The 15,634-nt window shown below is 46.2% G+C and overlaps 4 protein-coding genes across 4 annotated transcripts; 2 read left to right on the forward strand and 2 right to left on the reverse strand.

Moving 5' to 3' along the window:
* Nucleotides 1-1,394: 1,394 nt before the first annotated feature.
* Nucleotides 1,395-3,397, forward strand: F4817DRAFT_127855 (MFS general substrate transporter). Its single transcript, XM_049297710.1, has 5 exons — nt 1,395-1,605; nt 1,670-1,749; nt 1,816-1,880; nt 1,936-2,155; nt 2,213-3,397. The coding sequence occupies exons 1-5, from the start codon at nt 1,515-1,517 to the stop codon at nt 3,341-3,343; spliced, it is 1,587 nt and encodes a 528-aa protein (XP_049158391.1). The 5' UTR covers nt 1,395-1,514; the 3' UTR covers nt 3,344-3,397.
* Nucleotides 3,398-4,007: 610 nt separating this feature from the next.
* Nucleotides 4,008-4,451, reverse strand: F4817DRAFT_365774 (uncharacterized protein; the record flags this gene model as incomplete). The annotated part of the gene is made up of 1 exon (XM_049306910.1): nt 4,008-4,451. One exon carries the CDS (start codon nt 4,449-4,451, stop codon nt 4,008-4,010), a length of 444 nt encoding a protein of 147 aa, XP_049158392.1.
* A 766-nt stretch (nt 4,452-5,217) lies between these two features.
* Nucleotides 5,218-7,905, reverse strand: F4817DRAFT_339881 (uncharacterized protein). The gene is made up of 4 exons (XM_049303599.1): nt 7,772-7,905; nt 7,293-7,469; nt 6,091-7,179; nt 5,218-6,040 (listed from the first exon to the last, which is right to left on the reverse strand). The coding sequence occupies exons 2-4, from the start codon at nt 7,384-7,386 to the stop codon at nt 5,322-5,324; spliced, it is 1,902 nt and encodes a 633-aa protein (XP_049158393.1). The 5' UTR covers nt 7,387-7,469; nt 7,772-7,905; the 3' UTR covers nt 5,218-5,321.
* Nucleotides 7,906-11,364: 3,459 nt separating this feature from the next.
* Nucleotides 11,365-14,935, forward strand: F4817DRAFT_316662 (uncharacterized protein; the record flags this gene model as incomplete). The annotated part of the gene is made up of 6 exons (XM_049300705.1): nt 11,365-12,662; nt 12,714-12,881; nt 12,939-13,122; nt 13,195-14,019; nt 14,125-14,514; nt 14,588-14,935. The coding sequence occupies 6 exons, from the start codon at nt 11,365-11,367 to the stop codon at nt 14,933-14,935; spliced, it is 3,213 nt and encodes a 1,070-aa protein (XP_049158394.1).
* Nucleotides 14,936-15,634: the final 699 nt, after the last annotated feature.

The raw sequence follows: 15,634 nt of genomic DNA on the forward strand, positions 1-15,634 counted from the left end.
AGGTCTGAAACTAAATAGCCACCAGGTCCGATCAACAGTTTAGAGTCAATGCCCACTCGTATATCGATTGTTGTCTGTTCTCATGGGCTATGCTGAGATGGCTTTGCCGTACCTTATAACCGGTACTTGTATTATTCGAGATTATTATATCTGGCCTTTGCAGGTTTTATGTAACTATTATATTACACATTATTAACATTCTAATATAGGTGTCACGGGCTAAATGTTTATAACAGTTAGTTATATCATATATGTAAAGTTGAATCTCTTTCCTTATTATTTCTTATATTATAAAATGAAGCTTAAATAAACTGCAATACCGCACGGTTTATGGCCATACATAGGAGGGTGGGTGTGGGGTACCGAATTAGAAAGCTCATCAGCCGCATCGCGTCCGCAGGCTAGGGTGGTTTTAATCGGGGTATCGGAGACCGTCTCACCCCGATTCGTCGCCCGATCCGTTTCAAATTAGTAAAATTCACGACGAAACATAAATATCTGGGCTTATTTATGCATTGTGAAAGCCATCTGGGATTATTATAGAAAAGTAAGCCACATATTTGTAAGCAAGCACCGTCCATACACAAGCCAATTCATTGTAAAACGTGGAATGTCTTTAGATACCTTAAGGACCCGGGCCAGCCAGACTTCCCCATCCCAATGCCGAGTCCGCCACACCGAATCGAGCGTTTATCGAAACGAATGCAGGACTTATAAGGACTAACAGAGCTTACAAGGCTGGAAAAGCCAAACCCACTTCCTCTCAACTACCGTGATAAATCTTGCAGTCGTGCCGGATCGACAGGGGCGTGTCGGTTTCCGACCGGGTTGTGAGAGGGATGTCTGTTTTATAACCCTGGTGATCCGCGCTTCTCGGCCCCGTCGACCGCTTAACATGGACTTGTTATAGACTTGTTATATGTAGCACGGAACAGTCAAGACGAAGATCAATCGGCACTGGCCCTCTTGATAGGTCTTGGCTTGCTTGACAGGGCCACAGAAAACATGAAGCCAGGTTCTCTCTGTGCTCACCGTGCTCTCTGTGCTCACCGTGCTCTCTGTGCTCTCTGTGCTCTCTGTGCTCTCTCGCTGTACGAGAATCGTTTACCATAGGCGAAACGATGCGGGCTCCCCTTGTTATGCTCGATACGTACAACGTATACAAACGTCCATCTGATGGTGATCAATCTCTTGACGCAGGGACGAGCCCAACTCGACTCCACTGAGAACACACGATGGACTATTGCCAACCGCCATCTGTGCGACATGATCATCGCAAGGACGGTTTTGGAAAGATAAGTAAGACATGTACCGCCGTGTGTTTTGCGACGATGGTGTTTCCTTCTTCTCACCCATCTCTTTTCTCATTCCATCTTTAATCATCCGACCAGACGCTGCCGGCAGTGTTTTTTTTACCTTTCGTTTCGTTTCCATTATCTTCTCTTCAGCTGCTGTATTTCTTATATACTACTTATATTTTTCCTCGTGGGTTTCTTTTTAATTCCTCCTTCAAAATGGGTATCGGGGTACTGGAAGATAGACATATGACCCGGCCGCCGGGGACATCGAAGCTTGGCGAGGAAGAGGGTCCGTCCTTCGATGCAGGTCAGTTATGAGAGCTCCGCTTGCTTAGCTGTCCGTTATCCCCATGCTAAAAGATGCCTTTTAGCGAGTACCGGCGATTTAAAGAAAGATGGCGACATCATCCTGGTTCCGCAGCCGAGCGACTCGCCTAACGATCCCCTCAACGTCAGTATTCTCGATTTGCAACAACTCTTAAGTCTTAAGCGGTCGAGGACTAATGAAGAGATGTAGTGGTCAATGGTTCAGAAGAACTCAATCATGCTCATTCTCGCCTTCAGCTCCGGCGTTACGACCTCGTAAGTAGGCTCGGTGTCATAGCTTTTGCCTGCACAGACGGTCTAACGTAAACAGGCTTGGCCCGATGATTTCGCCTGGTTTGGTGATAATCAGTAAACAGTACAATGCCAGCCCTGACATGGTGTCTACCTTCATGGTCGGGTCTATCCTTCTGTTTACGGGCGCGGTGACCTTCTTTACGGCTTCGGGAGCAAACATCTGGGGGAAGAGGCCGTTCTTCGTGATATCTACATTATTGCTGTTGATATCGAACATTTGGGGTACTTTCGCAGATGTACGTCAAGCCACAGCGTTTTCGCTTTTCCTCTTTCTCCATACTAAGACCCTATAGTCCTTCCCCTCGTTGGCCGCTATGCGTATCTTTCAAGGAATCGCCTCCGCTCCCCTAGAGACGCTGGTCACGTCAACAGTTTCGGATTTATTCTTCGTCCACCAGCGAGGATTACGCCTATCACTGTGGGGAGTTATGTTAGGGACAGGCGTTTTGCTGGGTCAGATCATTTCTGGTTACATCATCGAAGCGATGGGTATCACTGGTACCTTTGCTATTAGTGCGCTCATCTTCTGCCTGATATTACCCCTTATGTATTTCATAATTGTCGAGACCACGTACACGGGGTCGCGCAGCACCAAGTTCGACGAGAAGCGCCCAGTGTCGCGAGCATCCTCGATAGTGAGTATCGATCTTAAAGGCGATGACCCAGCCAGCGAGTCAAAGGAAAGTTACAAGAGCCAGCTCCGTATTTTCCGTGGCCGATTATCTGACGACTCCTTTTGGAAGGGTGCGGTTAAACCATTCCCCCTCATTTGTTTCCCTGCCGTCATATTTTCAACTCTCGTCTACGCATCTTTCTTTTGTTGGCTCTTGATGATTGGTGTCTTATCTGTCAACATCTTCTCTGCGCCTCCGTACAACCTTACACCGGCGCAGGTTGGACTCACCAACATTCCCCTGGCTATTGCCACGTTAATCTTCTCGCCACTTTCCGGATGGATGGCTGACGCAATCCCTGTTTGGTTGGCAAAGCGGAACGGAGGAGTTTTCGAGCCTGAGTTTCGCTTGGTCCTTATGCTTATTGCTATCCCATTTAGTACGGCTGGATTTATCGGGTTCGGGATTGCTACTTCCAAAGGTTTATCCTTAACCTGGTGCTTGGTGTGGATTACGATGCATTCGGTAGCCGTGCCATTCGCCTCTCAAGCATCGATCAGCTACGTTATTGACTGTCATACCAAGGATGCCAACCAGGCGTTTGTGACTATCAACTTTGTCAAAGCGCTTTTAAGCTTCATCGCTTCGACCATCGGAAACGGACTGCTTGCCAAGTTTGGGCCTAAGACCCTATTCATCGGAATCGCAATGCTAAACCTAGGAATCAGCCTACTCACTATCCCTAGTTACATCTATGGCAAGCGACTAAGGAGCTGGGTGGCGAGAAGCGAATGGGCGAAGAAGATTTGAACGGTGCAATAACAACATAAACGTTTTCTCTGATGTGTTGGATCTATGCTTGTATTGCATAGGATATTTGTTGACGATTGACTTGATTTAATCCTGTATCTCGGGGTTCATGAGAAACGGACGATATGATGCGAACGGCTGGCCGAAACTATTGTCCTATGTTGTTGAAGAGATATGTCAGTAATACGCATTAATAGCCATTCTAATTCTAGCAAGTTAGGAGCAAAACTTCGCTACTACAAGTGATCACGCCAACGTGTATAGGTACGTTATTCATAGTCCATCAATACTAACATGGCAAGTTAATAAATAGTTGGAATCATCGAGATAGCTGGGCAAGGATTTAAGTAATATCAACTCAGTCATATTACATCACCACATCGATAGTAAGTTATTAGCATAGGTGCAAATGAAATTTATTGTAGGTAACATAAGAAAGTGTATTGTCTGGAGTCTTGTATACAAGCTACCAAAATGTGTTGTAAGTCGCCGACTTAGATAACCGTTCCGTCCCGAAACCGGTTGGGTATATGAAAACACTCCCGCTATGATGAATATGAATATCAAAAACTCGTATCATCCTCCGCCCTCCCCAAATAAGTCCAAGCGTTAAGATTACAGGATATAATCAACCGTGTCCCCAACTCTTTATAGTTCCGACTCCCTACGCCTTTCCATGAGCCCGATGGCGGTGATGGTTCTCCCGGTTGGCCTCGAGGCAGTCGCCACACTGCAACTCGCCATCCTCGCGCTGAAGCCGGCATCGACACTCGCATTTGCAGGCTTTGTATGAGGGTGAATTCTTGCCCCATAACTCAAGCTTCTCGCATCTGAGGCAATGAGTCGGCTGCGGCTCGACCGATCTGTGGCCGGAGTTGCTGATGTATTCCGTGGGGATCCGCGCGAGGTTAGGGCAATCGCACTGGGTGCACGCGCAGTGAGGTCGGTAGGGCATTGTGTCCTTGGTATAATAATTTGGTTTGAAGCCGGGTATTGGCTTATTGCAATTGAGGAGAGTGAGAGCGTCCATTCGAGAGAAATTGTCGTTGGATTGGGTAATTGGTTGGGCTTCATATAGCCCGGGTGCGTTTGAAGACTTGCCAGCCATGGCGAAACTAGATGTCCTTTGTTGTTGGATTCTCGTTTTGTTTATAAGAATAACCGTTGAGATTACGTACCTTGATCTCTTTTGACCTTTTTGTTATTAAACTGTAAGGCTTTGTCTATTCAGGGGCGAAAGAATCTGGCAGTGGCTGCTGGTACCTAAGCGTTCGATATGCCTGGGGGCTGTGCTCAATGATATAGTCGAGAGAATCGAGAATATGAAAGAAAGTGCTTTGGTTTCTTCTCAATGACTAGAAATTGTCGGGGGGAGGCCGAGAATTTATACCTGACTGGAGATACTTTGCAATCGATTAACGTTATGATATTATAGTCAACTTTACAGAGTTGAGTAATATCACGAATCTACGCTCGACCCCTTTCGTATTAACGGAAATCGAACGAAAGAAGACGTAGCATCATGGCGGCAACTGGGCTAATAACTTATGTATACTTTGAGCTTATATATGCCGCTCGTACCGTTGAGAGAAGCATTATAACATATAGACTTCATGACTCTTATATCACCCGAGGTATTAGATTTATTTATTGCGTTGCTATTATGGAGACAATGGGCGTTCACTTCGTAAGGACCCATTGATGGAAGTATGAGACTCGGACTCTAGTTGTATGTGGGGATTAGGTTAAGCAAACTCGTATGAAGAAGTGCTTGGCCTGGACGGATCATTGTTTAATCATCTAGTCTCATTGTCGTGTAAGTATATCTTAGGCACATGTCATTATTCTTATAGTTCGCCAATTGATCATTTTAATACAAGCAAGACACTGTACTAGTATTAATGTAGACTATCAGATAAAACTATAACTCATTACGATCGCCATCCAAGTAGACTGTCCTTGCCGAGGGTATTATATATCAAAGTAAACCATCACCTCCAACCTTGTCATTGATGTTGTTGCCAACTTTTTCCAGTAAGGCTTTGAGTTGCTCAACATCCTCTCTCAGCTTCTTGACCTCTAACATGGTAGAATCCTCCTCGATATTAGCTTTGCTACTAGCAACCTTCTTTGCCCAGCCCTCGCTTTCAAAGTCAATCTCGTTCGCCATCTGCTCCCATTCCTCTTCGGTATCATCATCTTCCTCGCCCCTCCTCCTATTTCGACGGATGTCCTTAGCTGCCCTGACTTCGAACAAGGCAGAGCAAAAGAGTAAGGGGGAGTATATTATTCCCATTACAATGTCATTGAGGCGTTCGTAGTGCTTCTTGGGCATCCACCACTCAAAAGGAATGATTAAGAGAAATATTTCAATCAAGTTGAACGGGGCGATAAAAACATTCTCGTCCGGCGCACGCACGAACTGCATGGTCTTCTGAGAAAAGAGCGCCAGAAACTCATCGTCGGCGTTGTCGTAGATATCCTCGTAGGCACTGTTGTAAAGCGCAATTAATACATTAAGCAAGATGACCATGACGACGAATGTAAAGAGATAGTAGAGAATGATTCCAAACGGCGGGCTAAAACGTTCAAACCCGCTGAAATCTGGGCTTTGCATGATGGCATTGGCCATAGCCTGTAGAATGAAAATCGTATCCTCTCCCGCCATGTCGTCTGCATAATCCATGCCAATGAAAGCTATGCAATATGTTAGTCGCTTCTCATACATCCTTCTACTCTATACGTACCTTGCAAGAAACCGATAACGACAACAATTAGCAAAGCAAAGAAGATCATGCTTTCTTTCATCATCACCTTAAGCACAACAAGCATCGCACCGAAGAAGCGGAATGAATCCATATAGAGCAGCAGGCGGATCCAGAACATAGGCGCCGTAAACGCGAGGAAGTTATACGAAAGCTGGTTGAATTTCTGACGGGAATCGTCATCTGGTGAGTGGGTAAAGGCGACTATGCGCATAGCGAGTGAAACCATCAGTAGCGAGTATAGGACATTGTTGAATGCGTTCCAGAAGCTGAAAATGTGGTATCCAGCTTTATAGAACTTTGCTAATTCATCAAATAGGAAGCCGAAGGTGAAAACGTAGAGTAAAACCTCGACAAAGTCCAGATCACCATCAGGGTTAATGGTGTTGATCGCACCAGTGTAGAGAGCCAAGTAAACGAAAGAAATGATTAATTGGAGGGCGTTCTGGTACATGGGCGCTCGCATGCGGTCGGGATCCAAATGAAGTATGAATGTAGTATTGTCGCGATCCTTGTAGTCGACGAAGCTCGCAGGATCATTCTCGTCCTGGACGAGCCAACCTCTCCAGAGATAGTTGATACATTTCTGGTAGCCCGAAGAAGCAATTACACGCAGAGCATGAAGATCGACAGCTTTCTCGATAACGTTAACAGGTGGGGTATCCTCGCCGTCGACGACGATGGAGTAGCGCTTAAGCAGAATCGACTGTAGCAGATAGGGCACATCATCCTCAGACTCGATGATCTGCTTCGCTATGACCTCACAAGCGATAGCCCGGACTTGATGCAGGTCCGCATCCCAAAGCTCAACTACGGCTTGATGTTTAAACCAACGTTTGACAACTAAGAGGCAGAACACTACACATGAGCCATTCTCCGATCCGCCGGCCTCTTTTGCAGCTTTAATGACTTTGGGTGTGATTATCTTGCTATGGGGCCGGGTAATTTGCAACTCTTCTAGTTCGCATGGTACACACTGTTCGATAAGGTATCGGAGGCGGAGGGCAACCTTGGTAACTTCTGGAGCGGGAATGGCAGATTCGACTGAATTATCTCGATGAACAGGGAGGACTTCATATCGGAGAGCCCGACGTGTGTTAGCCCAGAAGCTCATGTTAGATCAAATCAATTATAGAAAAAGTCCAAGGAAACGAGGGCGAATATAGATGAGTGAATTGACTTACGTCGACGACGAGATTCATGAAATGACCAATCGTGATGACCGTTCGACGGGTGACGATCCCATCCCAGGAGCTTCCTCCAATTGAAACTTCCCATAATCGTTTTAACGCGCAATCGAGAAGGTATTGATATTTAAAAGTATCGTCCCGGCCTTGAGATAATCGAAACTATAATTAAAGCTGATTATAAGGAAAGTATAAGCTTGAGGAAGATTTTAACTATGCGAACAAAGAGGGAAAACGAGGCAGGGAAAATAGAAAAGGTATAGTTAATACATGTCCCTAGCCTATGTACCAATAGGAACGTCAATGAGGTGGATTGACGTTCCTCAAAAGGCAATGTCAAATGCGGAATTTCTTGATTTTATCTCAACCACCCACCTATGGTTCGTGATGTCCGCGATGCTTTTTGGTTGGAGAATAATAAAAGTTGTTTCGCGAGTCGCCATGACGTTATGCTGCCGCCCAGGTGGAGTACGTACAGGGATGGGGAAATCTCGCATTGGTTCAAATACCAGGTACCTCTATTAGAATTTCCTGGCCATCATCATCATCATTGGATAAATGCTTAGTGTACATGGCATATTTACATACATGGTACGGATTACCTACCGCGAATACACCAACTCTCCAATTCGTCATAGTTAACTAACAATACTTGGAAGCTTCCAAGTCTTATATTCCGTCTATGATTCCTAATGCCTCGATCTAGAATCGAATTGAGGTATTCGCAATTATCCTTGGTAAGGAATATAGATATATTCTTTGGACATGTCAAATTCATCTCATGATAGCGGGTCTTCTACTTACAAACAGGCGTGAAGGCCTGTTGCCGGGCCGTGACTGAGTTGCACCATCAGCACATCAACTATCGGCCGTCTAACCCTAGCCGATGGCGCTGCATCGATTTCTGCAAAATCCCGGTGTGGCAGCGATTTCGCCAGTATGAGAATTCTAAAAAATGATTTAGATGAAATATACCTCCCGAAGGTGTGACCCCGACAATCTGGAATCCTGGCGAATATGTCGCGGTCATATTTATTATGACTGACCTAGGTCGATTTTGTTGAGGTGAGGCTTCGTGGGATTGCCCAGTTGATTGGATAACAGTATCGGTGTAGTGCTGCAACGATGCAGATATTCAATGTATGGTCCTGCATACATTCTGCCCGCCGCAAAATGTGGGATTGCGAGGAAAATTTTCTTTCCTCCATTCAATAGCCCGCGCGCGACTCATCTCATACAGAAACGTAAGGAAAGCAATGCCGCGTTCGGCGAGGGGCATGCGGGATGCGAGAGTAGTATCCCACTGGAAAGGCTGCTTGATCAGAATGTAACGGCGGCCTCGTCCAAATGCCAAATGCTGCAAGTGATGGGCCAAAGTTTTCAATAGGCGTTTACCTCCGGTGACCCCGAAAACTGCAAGTCTGCCCCGAGCCGTACATACGCAGCCGGTTAGCTCCAATTCTGTATAAGGCACGATTTCAGCCTCATCTCCTTACCTTCTCGTCCTTATATTCTAATACGCGCACCAGAGCTGGCTGCCTGCAAGGTGTTTCTCAAACTTATTTGGGGAAGACATAAGACATGATAGAAGCGATCGACGTGGCCGCGCACGAGACATGATACCGGTGCCATAATGCCTACTAGCCTGCTGGGCTGCTAGCGGCGCAGCAAACTAGAACTATCGTACAGCATGTGAACTGCAATAGATCGTCACCGGCACCAGAACCAGCACTCAGCACCGTTTACCGTCCATCATATCATATGCGTGCCATACGTTAGGTATCTAGCGTGCACCCATGTTCCTAACTTACTGTTTACTTATATGCCGTATTATAGATATACAGCATTACGCTTCGACGAAAGGTCTTACGTATGTACTCATTAGTCTCTTAGTTTAAATGTCGCCTCATTGGTCCTTTGCAAGGGTTCCAAGGTTGGTCATGTGGTAGCTATACATAGGCAGATAGGCTAACATGGCCAACATACACAGATATACCGGATTATAGCGTTAGAGCAGGTAGTATTATAGAATGAGCCGCTTAAACTATTAGTGACCGGCATAGCAGGGCGGACAGGTTTTCCGGAGTCATCTACAGGTGCATAAGGCAACCACGCGGCCACAGCCGTGATTTAGTCAACCTCTTCTGCAACAAGCACATCAAATAATTAGGTATGTACTACTACAATATAACTGCTATAGTTGCATTCAATGTTTGTTAATACCCATTGTGGGTATATTGAAATGCAGGCGGTCCTAGTTATGTAGCCCTATAAGCAGTTGGGGTGGGTTACGCCAAGCCACTTTCTGCATTAGATACATGTAGTTACTATACGTATCTAAATAATTATTGAAGCCATCATCTTGAACGCACTTACATATGTAAACATGTGCGGGCATGGTGGGGTGAATCAGGGCCTAGATCTACTCCCTTAGCTGCTTAGCTGCTTAGCTGCTTAGGTGGGCAGGTTAAGAGTCAACGTTGAATGTGGCCAAGAGAATAGACTTATTATTCTACACATAAGACGTGTCTGGCGCTGATCTCACATCTGCAGATTCACACTTACATGCACTTCCATATCATGTAAAATAATCAACCACTTGAGTCATAAGGTTATAAGTCCTACGGATGACAGATACAATGTATGGTATCAAGCCTGTATATTCCGTACATGACTGGGTATAATCCATTCTCATGGAATTTTCGGTACATAAGGTAGGTACTCAGCTACGAACCCCTGTCAACGGTAGGCGGCCGTGGGCGACCGTCGGTATCAGCGCTACTTCCATATCCTTATAGGTAGCATGTTGCTTCTTGCCGGGAATCGAAGATGGGATAGGCTGCAGTAGGCAGTAGGCAGTAGGCAGTGGGCAGCAGGCAGCGCTAAGGTTGTGTATCCAACCAAAAAGTGCAAGTACATTGATATTGAATGTATGTATAAGATAGGTCCTGCACGTACTATACCACCGCATGCGCCACGCTGCTGCCTACTTTTAAATCGTACAGCTGAAGAAGTAGTAGCATCGGGAGTCGCCCTTTCTTGTTCCAGAGGGATCGCTATTACCGTTCTTTGCTGTTCTTCCGTTATCCTTCCTTCTAATTTGTCCATGTTCATTTGCACTTGCAGAGTGCCTAATTCATGTCCCAAGTTGACGGATACACCGCCGTTCATACTTCTTCTCTTCGTCATATCATATAGCCAGGCTACATATGTAGGGTAGGTATCATCATCCGCGAAACCCATCCTTGTGTCTCCCCCAGCTTGTTCTGCCTTGTCACGACCATAATCTTACACCCTCTACACTTCTTACATATATTCACACACACGCCACTCCGCCGTGCCATCCTTCGTTCTGGTAACTCTTTGTTCAACTTTAGGTATTGGTCTGTCATATTGGCTCCTATTCTAAAGCTTTAGTAGAGAGACATAGGACGTACACGTTATCCTCAGACAGTTCGGTACATAATACATATACCTTCTGCTTGTGAAGCTGTCTTATACAACTACCTCTTACCATTGCCCACTCCCGCCATCTTCTTCCAACATCATCCACTTATCCATTCTTCACTTCACTCCAGCTGGCTTCTTGAATGCTGCCGGCAATATCCGTCGCGTGATAGGTGCGTAACGTCTCATTGTTAGTACTATTGGATAGAAAAGAAGAATTATCTGTACTGCCGTGTACAGCGTGGCGACTGCCGTTGGACTTGACACTGGAAGAAAAAGGCGGCCCAAAGAGATTTTGACAGTTGGCACTGTTAATTACACAACTCATTTCGCACCCTTTAATTCCTATTTTATCGTACTTTATTATTTTCCCCTTGCTGACACGGTGTATTTAGGTTACGGACCAGCCAGTCATGATCACCCACGACGTTTGAAGATTTTAATTGTGCCCACAGCAAACAGAGGCAGGAATTTTCCCCGCCTTTCGGCTTCAAGCCATTCTATACTGTCGTCCAGCTCATTCAACTCTTAAAGGGCCATTTACTTGTGCGCTCTTCTTAGGTGCATTTACTTCTGATCCCTCAGAGTCCTGAACTCCCTACGCTGGGGCTATCTAGCAGATATGGCCTCCAACATGGATTTGGAAATCGAATCGCAGAAAACCAAAACCAGCCATTCGGCAGACCGTCACGAAGGCAATTTCCCTAACGGTGACGACACCAAAGCTCTTCCGGTCGAGGATGGCCTTGCAACCGCTCTCCCAGACGCCAGTAAGAAGACCAAAGGATTAAAAAACGAAAAGAAGGCCCCTGGTAAACACGATAGAAAAAGCAAGAAAGGAAAGTCTGGTAAGTCCAAGAAGGCATCTCCTGCCAATAGTGAGAGTTCTTCTGGCAGTAGCGAGGACGAGTTTACCAACTCATCCTCAGATGAGTCCACCGACACCGAGTCCGCGTCTGGGAGCGAAGAGCGCGCGAAGAAGAAGAAGAATGAGAAGAAGCGCCAGGATCTCCGGAAAGCCAAGAAATTGGTAAAGTCATCCAAGACGAGCACTAAGCAGTCAAAATCACAAATCAAGGCCTCAGAAGGCAATACTAGCGATACCGACACTGAGGATGAAGATGGCTCTCATCTCGACAAAAAGGGGGGTATCGGCGAGGCCGCGGAACGAGAGCTTGCCTCAATACGATTACAAGTCGAACAGCTTTTGCGCCAAACAGCATCTATGGGCCTCAACTTCGCCCCTCCCGGTAGTTCTGCCACTTCTCCCAACCAAGCTGCTCTTGGATTAGGTATTCAAGGAGGGCTCGTTGGCGGTCCCAATTCTGGCGGGTACCAGCTTTCTCCCGATGCTACTATGATGGGTATCCATGATGCCTATTTCGATAATCGATATGCGCCTCCCGGTGCTTCTATGATGGGTATCCACGATGCGTATTACGGTAATAGATATGCGCAGAGACGGAATGAACAACTGGAGAACAGGTCAAAAGCTATGCATATCATGAATAGGGGCCGTGGTAATAACATGCCACCCCAAGGTCGATTAAGGCGGCTTAGTTCTAACGAGCTTTTGTTACACGGTGACACAAGCCGTAACAAGGAATCTAAATCAAAGAACGCCCATGATACCAAACTAGTTGCGCAGCACCTCGAGTTTAAACGCGTGGATCAAGTCTGGGACTCGCAGATCCACAATTACAAGCTCCAAGATACGGCTGAGAATGCTAGTAGCTCGCAATATGATGAATACCTCTTTCATGTGAGGAGGACCTTTGACTGGGAGGGAAAATACAAGACGACCATCGTGGATATCAAAAGCAAACAACTACGAGAGGCCCTCAAGGATATCATCGGAAGCGTCAAAGGTGTCAGTTTAGTTGAAGAGACTCCTAAGGTAGACCCCAAGATGCTATTCTTGTGAGCTACTTGCATTCTATCCTATTTCTAAATCGCTAATCACAGCCACAGATATCTTGAAGATATGCGTACCTATGTGAAAAACCTCAAGGACCTTGAGCCAGCAGGAAATTCACGGAAAGAACGTAGAAAGGTTCAGAAGTGGATTGACGAGAAAAGACGCCATCTGCGGGTCCTCATTAAATACATAGACACAGATCATGCTGAGACTAAAAAGAGGTAAGCTATCAAGCGTTCTATGTAGCTGGTGATATAATTTGCTCATATGACTATCAGTCTATATCCCATGCTAGAGAATGGCCTTATTACATTCGATCTTTTATGGGCTCTTTGGAAGCCGAATACGCTCGTGTACACAACAACGTATGGTTCTGTCGATGAACCCCGCGTCTTCAAGGTCGAAGTAGCCGAAAAACACTACAGTATCGTTAGGGGCGAATTCTACTACATAGAGGGCAAGGTAAGTCTCCCTCCCCTGTCACAAAGCGTTAGCTCTGAATTGTAGACTCGATCGCTAACATTAAGAGCACAGTATTTCGAATACGACGGCAAGCAGTTCGGATATGGTAGTATGTCGGAGGAGATAACCGAGTTCCGTGGTGCTCGTAAGATTACGAGTTTGGGCTGTTATCCTCTTAAATACCACAAGAACGAAGCTCAGCTACGCAAAGATCTTATCGAGCGTGGTAAGAAATTTGTGGGCCTTGGTGGTGTGCACTACAAGGGTCATCAAGGCATGGCATACCACAAGAAAAAGAAGTCTGTAATCAAGGTCAACATCAATGGCCGGATCATGGTTGATCCAGCCATCCATCGTCGTATAAACCCCAACTATCCGGTTTCCCTTGTACGGCCTAAGGATCACGACGTTCTTAGCGACGACGACGATAGCGATGACGAGGCTGAGGGTTGTGGGTGTGACTCGGGAGACGATACGGGGGGTACTGGTGATGCCGGCCTCGAAGGTGCTGCTGGAGACGACAGTGGCAAAGTTAAATTTGTGACCAAGGTATACAAGGACAACAAGGGAAATGTACGCACCGTGCGCGTACCTAAAGATTCCGTTGACACGGAGACGCCAAAAGAGAAGCTTGATCAAGTTCCCAGTAAGGATGAGGAGGGTAAAAATGAAAGTGCCAAGGGCGACGAAGCGGGTGTAGGGGAAGACGGAAATGATGGTACCCCGCCGGTCTTTACCGACGAGGAATACTTGATTGCCTCACCTGTCGTCCTAGGATTTGCCTTTGCCGAGAAGCTCTGGCTCGAGTTCACCGTGTCTGGCATTAAGGAGATTTCATGGAACGAGCATGCTTACGACTCATTGGTCCTACAATCAAACACCAAGGAAATCGTCAAGGTAAGTGACGAAGCTTTATTTCCTATATATTATTAGATATACGCAAGCAGCTGCCTAAGTCAGCCTCTGGAAGTGTTGAACTTTTCGCTAACTTGGAATCCCAAGGCTCTAGTAGAGTCTCATAAGTACCACCCAGCCGCAAGTATCGACGATGTTATTCAGGGCAAGGGCAAAGGCTTGGTAGCTGTCCTGCATGGGCCTCCTGGGACCGGGAAGACTTTGACGGCAGAGGGTATAAGTGAGCTCCTCAAATGCCCCTTGTATATGGTATCAGCGGGCGACCTAGGAACCGACTCGCGTTATCTTGAAGCAGAACTACAGAAGATCCTCGACATCTGTCATGCCTGGGGCGCCATTCTCCTACTTGATGAGGCCGACGTATTTCTGGAGAAGCGGAATATGCATGACATCCACCGGAATGCTCTCGTTAGCATCTTCCTCCGGCAGCTGGAATATTTCCAAGGAATATTATTCCTCACCACGAATCGTGTGCAGGTATGTATCCTCTCACGTCCTTCCTGTCCGTATTGGGTGAAAGGGAGCTAACGCTCGAATTAACCGTTTGTAGACTTTCGATGACGCCTTCCAATCCCGAATCCACATTGCGCTTCGATATGATGATTTGGACGTGAAGGCGAAGAAAGCCATCTTCAAGATTTTTATCGAACGTGCCCGAGTAGTCGCAGGTATCGACTTGATGCCGTTCGATGAGGAGGATTACACAAGCTTGGCACGACACAACCTGAACGGTCGGCAGATCAAGAACACAATTGGCACTGCCCAAGCCCTTGCTGTAAACAAGGGAGAGCCCCTCAATATGCGTCATATTCGCGAGGTCCTCAATGTACAGCAAAACTTTGAGCAAGACCTTAAAGGGGGCAGCGGATATCAAGATGCCATGCGTAGCTACTTTTAACGAGTAACTGCACAGCTTTTCCTAGGTCGCTTCTCGATATTTGGGTTTTCGGGGTATAATGAAACATGGCTTAGCGATTGCTATGCCGTGAAGGCTGGGTACCTAGGATACCAAGCGAGGGTACATTCACTCAACCCAACTGCTCATTAGACAAATCAAACAGCGTGGCAGGTCGATGGTACAGCACGACACTGTTCTTTCTAATATACATCTGTGGAACGGGGCGTGGTTAGTATACGGAGATGAGGGTATGAAGTTGCGGGTAAAGAAGCGCGTTTCACAATAGCACAAGACAGCTTGGATTCTAAGTCGGATACATTCTCCATAACTAGTCTTCCATTAGTTCCTTCTTTTTACCCAGATCCCCTTTACTTTTTATCTGGTTTCATCGAGCGTTGTTCTTGTTTTATTGGTATTATCGGTCAGCGAGTATTCCGGGAGAAGAGAAAAAAGGCTTAAACTTTTCTAGATATTCAATCAATGGTTCTCCTACGGATAGATAGCAATCCAAAGCGTATTGCGGTGTGTATAATTCAGTAAAGCTACATGTCTCTCTTGTCCTTGAATTGTCCTTGAGTTGTGTGTTAAGGTGGAGGCCCATATCGGTCCATTTGATACAGGCTCGCAATGAGAGGTTGGTATATACCTGTTTAGACAGCATCAATGCTAGTCAAGTCGTATATGCAATATCCTCACAAG

The sequence above is a fragment of the Daldinia loculata genome (genome assembly GCF_022478755.1).
Source record: "Daldinia loculata strain CBS 113971 unplaced genomic scaffold F4817scaffold_29, whole genome shotgun sequence".
In the NCBI taxonomy this organism is placed as follows: domain Eukaryota; kingdom Fungi; phylum Ascomycota; class Sordariomycetes; order Xylariales; family Hypoxylaceae; genus Daldinia; species Daldinia loculata.